This window comes from Bidens hawaiensis, unplaced genomic scaffold (assembly GCF_021521415.1).
Source record: "Bidens hawaiensis isolate Kalapana, Puna unplaced genomic scaffold, B.hawaiensis_p1.1 tig00057657_1, whole genome shotgun sequence".
Taxonomy (NCBI): domain Eukaryota; kingdom Viridiplantae; phylum Streptophyta; class Magnoliopsida; order Asterales; family Asteraceae; genus Bidens; species Bidens hawaiensis.
In genome coordinates, this window is record NW_027500386.1 from 72,933 (window position 1) to 83,012 (window position 10,080).

Below are 10,080 nucleotides of genomic sequence, written 5' to 3' on the forward strand. Positions count from 1 at the left end.
GAGCCAACCCACGTTCGAACACAGATCTTTCAATCTGTACAAAAACAAATTAACCAACTTAACTAACCTTGTAATTTGTTTTAAAACAGAAAAGAATATATTTAATATAATATTCAAGTTCATATTCTCCATTTCAATTCCATCAAAACAGTCCGCGTTTGTTATATTAGTGTTAGGGGTTTTACTTGTCGGCCAAAAACTATAACAATGCATATAAAAATTACCTTGAATGGTGCCGAAACAGTGGAGAACAATGGTGGCCGGAGCTCGGAGCTTAGGATGGTAAAACGAAGGTTAAAGAGAGGATAAAAGATGTGTTTGATGATTGGAATGAGTTTAGACTAAGCCTATGGTCCTATTTATACTATCAATTGAAACTAATATTCGTTAATTCGCGTTAATTAGGTAGGCCGAATTTCCGACGATAGTTACGGTGGTCGCGGATTTGCTTTGATGATTTGAAGCCGTTATATTGTAATTATAGTGTTGATTAATGTTTATAATCGAAGTCTAAGGTCGTTATGCTGAACAAACGGGTCAACAGCGATGATTACGGCGTGATTAGAGGTTGGCGGATGTTCACCGGCGGTGAGAATGCCGGAAAAACGTGGGTTGGGGTTGGGTAGGGCTGGGTTGATTATTTTAATGTTATAATTTAAATATATTTACATTATTACCCCATGGACTTTCAAGATATCTTTAAAATAAAACTTAAAGCATAAATTTCAATTTAATCATTGAGCTTTGAAAGTTGTTAGGAAATGTATAAAAGTTTAAATACTTGGTTTTGCAATTCAAAAAGTGGTAGCGGCGCAGCTTGTTGCCCGCTTGCCTTCTGTTTCGATGTAATCCAAAAGGTCTTTATATACGAATTGAATACTTGGTTTGTTTTCATATTAAACCCGTATAGTTTGGAAATTGATTAAATAGAAACTTTAAATCCTTGAAGTTTCGTTCATTAATCAAAACGGATAGTAGAAGAACGAACGATGATCGTAAAGCATCGGAAATGTAATATCAACGATAAACAATGAGCAATAAATACATTGAAACAAATGTAACGAATACAAATGTAAATCAAATTCAAATAAACAGTAACGAATGCCACATGCAACGAAACTTGAGAATATAATATATATATATATATATATATATATATATATATGTATGTATGTATGTATGTATATGTATGTATATTCTTTATAAGCAAAAACCGAAAATTCGAAATGGGTCGGGTTTTCAGGTTTGAAAAATAACGAATGTTACAGTTGAGTACTGGCGAAGTGAGATTCTGTCACTCAGTGCCTCCGAGGAGTAAAATCATGCTCGTCTTCTCCCTCGTCTTGATCATTCACCTCGTTACTAAACGAGGCTCCGCTGAACAAAGTTCTGGGCTGAACTCCAGATGTAAACTTCTCTTGCATCTTCGCCATCAGCTTTTCTTACTCCGTTTCCCACCATGCCATGACGCTTGGTGATAGCGAGGGTTGTGGTTGCTACCGTGGGTAGAAGCTGGTGCTAGCAGTGACAATAAAATTGGGTAGAGGGTTGGGCGCGCTAGCAATGTCCTCCATGTTGGGTATAACGATGTCTTGCATCGGATTTGTCCTTTTTTGGCAACTGACGTTTGTCCCGCTAAAGGGGTAGGTGTTTTACTACACACTTCAATCGAAGGATTGAAAATTTTGGATAAAAGCTAGTTCTAGCACAATGCACGGACGATGTCAATGAAGAAACACTAGTTTAACCCTCGGCCTAATTACTTAATCCTTAGGTTAAGGTATAGTCATTCCCACGGGGTTAAGGATCGATCCGGCTAAAACGAGTATAAACACCAGCAAAACAGAACACCGTGAGCTCCTTACGAGAAGAAGATGGGGGTCTTCTCATAATCACTCTCTGGCGTGACAATCAGTATGAGAGAGACTGAATATAAGTGAAATATAAAATATCACAGAGTACTAGTAAGTATTCTCCGGGAGAAGTTAAGATCTCTTTACAGTCGGAGGTCAAGTGGTATTTATAGCCGGATGGTAGAGAAAATGTGTGGGTCGCCTGTCATGTCATAGAATCCACCAATCGTGGGGATTGCACGTGCCCACGAAAGTTGGTGAACAAAGTAGCTGACAGATGGTGATGTGTAGTACTATGGATGATGCGCTGTAAGCTTCCTATCAAGTGGAAATCCCTTTCAGCGAGATACCTTCTTTTTGCACCATACATAGGAAGATATTTTGAGTCAATCTTTCCGGAATGTTTGGTGCGAGGTTGAGCTTCTATCAGCGCCGTGTACTTTTGTACTTGATAGTTGATTGTTCCACGGCGGATGTAGGTCCGCCTGCGGAAGCTTCTGTGTTGTACTTTAGATGGGTGTAGGACCCTACCTCTCCAGGAATGAAAACGATGAACAATAAAATGACGATGATGTATTAGAAGGAGAAATGAATGGAATGGCCCAAGATGATACAAAACCTCAAAGTAAGTACGAATTATGTTTTTATCCTCCTTCTCCCCTCCCTCTCTCTCTCTCTCTCTTTCTCCATAATGGCATGCTGCCCTCCCTGCCCAAATGAGAAATGACGGATATCCCACAACCCCATCTCTCCATTCCTTCTTTCTCCCCTCCCTCTCTGTCTGTCATACCAGACTTATATCATCAATCCATCAAATCATCAATTTAGAGGGACGCTAAAGGAAATTAAATGTAATCTGTTATGAATTTAAATAGATTACTTGTGCTAAATTTGAATGTGAGATTTTACTTGTCATTTTGGTGAGCATAAAGCATATATATAAATAGCCAGGGGAAAAAAGTCAATTAGTTTTTTTGTAGGATACCAAGGTGTTAGGAATAAGTTTTGTCTAAATATGAAGATTCAATTCCTATAGTTACAAAAATAAATAAATAATAATAATAATAATAATAATAATAATAATAATAATAATAATAATAATAATAATAATAATAATAATAATAATAATAATAAGATGGTGCTATAACACCCATTTTTCTTTATACAAGAAATTTTCCATTTCTTAATTAAATTAAGTTTATTAATTTGATATGGGCAAATGAGTGTTTGTAACACAACGTCCGAAGCCGGTCCTTAACTTTTGCTTTAGTAGACAATCAAAAGATTGTTTTCTCTCTTTAAATCTATATATATCTAATAACAGAAAGTAGCTTAATATAACTAAAATATGCAAAAGTGTGTACATTCTCAACTAAAATGAGGGACGTAGTGAATCATACGGAACCGCCTTTGCTACTTATCATGAGAATGTGCTACTCTGTTATTTAACTATTATTTAAATCATATCTTACGTTGGACATGTGTCCTTCAAGATGTTACGATACATTAATTAGAAACAAGATTCAAACCTGAACCTATAGGTGGAATTAACTTAGCACCATGAGTTAGATTGAGTTGATGTTATATACTTAAACTAGAGGAGTTAAACTAGAAGAGATAGAGACAACTTTTCCTTTATCTAACTGGCTTCAGTTAAAGTTGTAGGGAAGTGTTATTTCATGGTTAAAGTGCATCTCTCTCTCTCTTTCTCTCTCTCACACACACACACACATACACACTAGTATATATGTTCTGAGAATATTTCCACTTTTGAAGAATATATACTCATCCTGGTATCCTTTCAATCTTGTTTTCAGCTGTTTCTTTTTCTAAAAAAAGCATTTTGAACTTATTCATCACCATCATCATCTGTCTAGAAAGAAACAGTAGATCTCAGTATTAGAAGAAATAAAAGAAATAAACAAGATCAAAATCAGATCTGATTTCTATATGGGTGTGGATCAAAAATCAAGATTTCATATGCTATGATTCTTATTTGAATAACTATAAGGAAGTTCGGTTTTTGTAGAAATGAATATCAGTAGCTCTGATCTCATTGATTCAAAGCTTGAAGAGCATCACTTATGTGGATCCAAACACTGTCCCGGTTGTGGCCATAAACTTGAAGGAAAACCGGTACGTTGTAAAGATTCATAACTAATAATATGTTGAGAATCGCAAGAACTGCATAATATATGTGTTATATGCATATACTATTTTAAGTGTGTTATAGAAGATAAAGATAGTTATGTATATATAATTCTTCCATAATATTCTTAGCTTCAAGATTAAGATTTTGACAAATATAAGAATCAATACAAGAGAAGAATTATACTTGCTGCTGGATTATCTTTCTATATTTAAATTCTTAATCCAAGTTATATATAAACATAACAACTCCATTTCAAAAGATTATCTTAACAACTCCATTTCAAAAGATTATCTTTGTGAATTATATTTATCAATAAGGTCTTAAGATTTTGATCATTTGTAGGATTGGGTTGGTTTACCAGCAGGAGTCAAGTTTGATCCAACTGATCAAGAATTGATAGAGCATCTTGAAGCAAAAGTTGAAGATAAAAACTTTAAATCTCATCCATTGATCGATGAGTTCATCCCAACTATTGAAGGTGAAGATGGGATATGCTATACACATCCAGAAAAGCTTCCAGGTAAGTAAGGTTACACTCGAAATCAATGGCGGTTTCAAGTTCGCTTCATCGATCAACAAAGCCAATCGAATAGGATAAGAATAAGAACACCACTTGTACAAGAAAGCTTATGAAGTGCATAGGTTTTTTTGTATGAGTTAGGTATTACTTTTGAAACCAAATAAAAATAGGGTTTTCTGGTTTGATAATTTTTACAATTTTTAAATACCATTTGTCACACCAATATAAACCTAATTATTTAGATGAGAATTAGGGTTTCTTGTTTGTTATGACTTTGAGGGTTTCTTAATCTCTTGCTTGATTATATTTCTTTTGAAATAAATTTTATTAATGGAAAGAATATTGTTTCTTTAATTAGGGGTTACAAGAAATGGCTTAAGCATACACTTCTTTCATAGGCCTTCAAAAGCTTACACCACGGGTACACGAAAAAGGAGGAAAATCCAGACCGAGTGTGACCTACAAGGTGGTGAAACACGATGGCATAAAACAGGCAAGACCCGACCAGTTATGGTGAATGGGAACCAAAAAGGGTGCAAAAAGATATTGGTGCTTTATACCAACTTTGGGAAAAATCGAAAACCTGAAAAGACTAATTGGGTCATGCATCAATATCACCTTGGACAACATGAGGAAGAGAGGGAAGGCGAGCTAGTTGTGTCAAAAATATTTTACCAGACGCAACCTAGACAATGTAATTTGTCCGAGAGAGCGATAAATAACAACCTTTTAACGAATGATATCCGTGTTGAAGGTAATGTTAGTAGAAGCGGAAGTAGAAGTCATTCTTCTTCAAAAGAAATCAACATTACCACCCCAACCAATGTTCATAGTAATATTGGAGATGAACTTGTTGGTGCGGTTATGTCAAGTTACAATACAATGGATCAAATGCAGCATTTCAAACATGTTGATCAATTTGGCTTCATGCCATATAGAAAAAGCTTCGGTGAGGTATGTATCTTGATCGAATTAATTTGCATCCACTAGTATTTCAAACAATTAACTTTGTGCCACATAAAAAAGCTTCTAAAATTTATAAATATTACTTTTAATTTTCACAAAACTTATATATTATTATTTAAAATAATGAAATTTATTTACGGATTAGCATATCCGACTGTAAATCTTTACAAAAACCGTCAAAAAGAAGTTTGTCCAAAAAAACATCCATCAGTAAAATGTTAGAAATTGCATTATCTATGTTCAGACGAAATATCACTGATAGGTTACCATTTGCACACACTCGTCTTTATGCCTTTATAGATTGACGGACTTCCGATGAATCTCCATATCTATAAAAGTTATTCATTTTGTAATGTAGTTAGATCTTTATGAATAATTTTATGAACTTAAAAAGACTTTCATTTTTTTATTTTGTCTTGTTTTTTCTTCTTTATTTTTGCTAATTAAAGAATTGGTTTATTGTATTTTACATCACCTTGTTGGCTTATTTGAAAATTAATGTACCACCTTTTTAATTATACACCATGCATGTTCATATGAATCATATATAATGGCATTAATTGCAAGTGAATTCTGTAGGTAGTAACAGCACCAGGAGAGGCTTCTACCACGTGCAATGAGCATGACTTGCAGCAACAATATCCACATCAGCACTATGTACCAACAACAGCCTTCCATGTCAGCAAGCCATCTCATGCCATGTCAGCAATCATCACTCCTCCTGTCCTAAATAACACCTCTAGTATTCTTGACGATGGCTCCTATCATGTCATGGAAAATTTTCAGGTAACTTAATATGAATCATATAGAATTTTTTTTATTTAATTGGATTAAGTTATGCATTTTAGCCAATGAGAAAATCAAATAGTAAAATAAAATGATTTTAAGGTGTTTGATGATGTTATTTCACGACGTGATATATATTTTAACATGTCATAATTATTAAAGTGTATAATTAATATTAATAATTTTATATATATATATACACACTATAATACACAATTTTTTTCTTTAATTTCTTTTCTTTTTTTTTCTTTTTATTCTTTGGTTCTTTTTCTTTTTATATAATGGCTAACGTACACACCCCTAAAATCCATTCATTGCCTACCTTGTACGGCTCGAACTCGTAGCAATTTGGTAAGTATAAAAATCATATCTCACTAAACAAAGAGGTATCGACTTTCGAGTTGGTTTCTAAGATGAGGATTTGAGAAGTAACAATACTTAATTCAATCATATGAAGGGAATGCTATGTAAACTTATTAATTTAGTTGTCACGTGATGAGCTTGATATAGTTTAACATGTATCTCTTAGAAGCAGTGACGGATGTAGCATACAAGCAGGGTTGCAGGGGTATCTCGGGATAGCCATCGATCAACTTTATTCGTGAAGTGCAAATTAGTGCAAATAAATCTTTTCTTCTCCGTTTTACATATCAGGATACCCTGGAACAAATATTAAGATACCTTATGTTCAATTTTTTTTCTTTTTCTTTTTTTTTTGGATATCGCTAAACTTTTCTTTTAAATTCGCTACTCCTGGAAAAGACTTAACCCTTTAACATGAGAAAATGCAACAAAGAATATAGATTCTGAAATTAAAACTAAATATAATTTTAACCATCTTACTAAAACCCCATTAACAAATACCATATTTAAAAAGCTGAACCCTATTCCTAAATTTCTTTACAAGAAAAATGGAGTTTTTACAATTTTTTTAACTTAAATTGAAGTAAGATATTTACATATGTGGCAGCATTCTTTTCACACTTTACACGATTCAAACTTATTTTAAACAAAAAATAATGTTGTTTATGGTATTTAATTTATGTTTAAAAAAATAGTAAGAGTTTTATAATTTTTAATCTTATTAATAATTAGACATATATAAAAGATTTTTTAGCTCTTGTCGACCAAGTTGTGGACAAGTAATGATATATTCACTTTTTGTGTTCTTTTGTAGAGGACAATACATGATCATATGGATAATTATGTTCTATTGTTGTCAAGAAATGGAGTACTTAATTATGTCTGTAGGCTGTAGCAATTAAGCATGCATGCAGACCATCTATAGGCCAGAATTTTGGATGCTTTTGCGATTTATTAATAAAATATGTATCATCAATTCAACATAACTTTTAAATCAGTTACAAATTTATATTTGGTTTATAAAATTGTTTGAAAATCTATGTGAGGAAAAACATATCCTGTAATGACTGATTTTAAAATGACTATACATATAACTAGTCTGATTAATTCTATTTAAATCGTCTCCAATTAATCAATATATTACAACGTCGGATCGGTTGAACCCATTGATAGTTAACTTTTAACTAATGTACAAATTATTAATCGTTCATTGGTTTTTTATATAAGATACATTTCTCTAAAAAAATAATAATATTAAATTATTGTTTTTACCCATTGATGTACCTAGCTTGTAGGGTTGTTTAGCAATCTACTGCTAAATTAATAAGAGATCTGAACGATTAAAGGTGGTCTCTAAATCATTCAGCATGTCTTTAAAACTTAACTGTTAATATATAAGCTCTGTGAGTCATTAAAATATGTAACCAAATGCACTCTACCCCGCTAATTTATAGGCTATCAAAACAACCCTTTAACCTATGTATATTTGTCTTTAACTTGTGTATATTTGTTTTTTATGTATGAATTTATAAAACAGCAACAACATCACAAGATAGGAGGAAGATCATTTAACCTATGTATATTTGTTTTTTATGTATGAATTTATAAAACAGCAACAACATCACAAGATAGGAGGAAGATCAGCATCAGGATTGGAGGAACTAGTAATGGGGTGCACTCCATCATCATCAGTTGATATCAAAGAGGTGAGTTTTGCCACCTTTTTACTCCCCCCTCTCTCTCTCTCTCTCTCTCTATATATATATATATATATGAAACTATCTAGCTAAAAAAAAGGTAAATAATTAATTCGAATATGAAAGAATATCAATAAAAAAAAAAGAAAAAAAGTTATTTTCTCTTTATCTCTTTTGATGGTTCATTGGTTCTTATTACCAAACAAAAGAATAAGCTAGCTAACACAATTGTGAAAAGAAAAGGAGCAAAAGAAGTATCTAATTCTATGCTCCTAATTATAAATTACATTTATATGAATTTAAATACGATTATTTTAACAGCTATTATATGCCCTTTTGAGCCAAATGCGCTTTGGTAATTAAATACGTTGTTAACAACCAGCTTCATATATTTCTTATGAAACAAAATCATGACATAAATACTTGATATCTACTTTTAGAATGGAAACCATAAGAATAAAAAGTGAACCAAAATATGAGCCGTAATTTGTGGAATATGTTTCCTATTCCTTTTTAATGAGCTACAAGAGAAAGCCTTAACTAGTTACATTGGCTAAGCCAAAACCCGAGCTTTAATGAGTTCGCCTAAGGTGGCTAATTGACAGGATACAAAAGAACTAACGATTTTTGGGCTCATATATATTATCAGCTAAAAAAAACAAACCTATGTATAAGACCATCTTCATCGTTGCATCCGTGATCCATCCTCCGCTGATGCAATGTTGAGGCCATGCCATCCTCCGTGCCCATTCATGGCTATGTTCGGGCTAATTGCAACACTCATTTTTCTTTTATTTTTTTTCCTCTCACACGATTATTATTTTATAGATATAATGTGAGTTGCATGTGAGAATGACGAATATGATAGCGTTGGGGTCAAATATGTTTAGAACTTTAGATAAAAAGCTGATATGGCATATTAACTAAACATTGGATCTAGTTTTTAACAGATAAAAGTTATATCATTAAAGAAAGATTTATTTAATCATAGGGGCATTTACATGTTTTCCCTTCCTAAACTTTAAAATTACATATTTTTCCAAATCATGCTTAAAGAGTATTGTACATTTTGTATTAAAAACTTGTATTTTGGGAACATATGTAATTTCAAAAGGTTAGAAAGGGGAAATATGTAAAAATCCCTTAATCATATTATGTTTATGATTTATAACTTATGATTGTTGACAATATTATTATTAAAACTATTTTCTGAACTTTACCCTAATCTTACAATTTTTACCTTTTTTTCATTTTCATGTGTGCACAGCAGGAGGGTTCCATTACAAACCCACAAGAGGCTGACTGGCTGAAGTACTCCACCTTCTGGCCTGATCCCGGTCGCAATGTCTAGAATCAGATAAATGTATATTCAGGTGATCGATCGATGGTTATAATATAAAGGATTAAATTCCTTAGAAGCGTACAAATTGAAGCCAATCAGAACACGACACATGTATTATGCGGGGATGATTAAATGAGTCCAACTAAAAAACGTTAGATTGTGACGAAAACGCATAGGGCTAACGCACCATTGTGTGAGTTAGCCGCACCATATATATGGATCATAGACACATGAGGAGAGATCATACTGTTTGGAGGACATGTTAAGAAATGTTTTCAATAATATGCAAAGAAACACCATATTCAGTAAAGAAAAGACATGTGATTTATGTACATGTTATAGTAAAGAAAAGACAAATGTGAATTATATATTATCAAAATTATTTCCTTCAAATGCTATAT

The 10,080-nt window shown here is 32.7% G+C and overlaps 1 protein-coding gene across 1 annotated transcript; it reads left to right on the forward strand.

Moving 5' to 3' along the window:
- The first annotated feature begins 3,864 nt into the window (after positions 1 to 3,864).
- Positions 3,865 to 9,769, forward strand: LOC143601939 (NAC domain-containing protein 75-like). The gene is made up of 6 exons (XM_077079214.1): positions 3,865 to 3,989; positions 4,348 to 4,525; positions 4,884 to 5,479; positions 6,071 to 6,277; positions 8,254 to 8,346; positions 9,605 to 9,769. The coding sequence occupies exons 1-6, from the start codon at positions 3,885 to 3,887 to the stop codon at positions 9,686 to 9,688; spliced, it is 1,263 nt and encodes a 420-aa protein (XP_076935329.1). The 5' UTR covers positions 3,865 to 3,884; the 3' UTR covers positions 9,689 to 9,769.
- Positions 9,770 to 10,080: the final 311 nt, after the last annotated feature.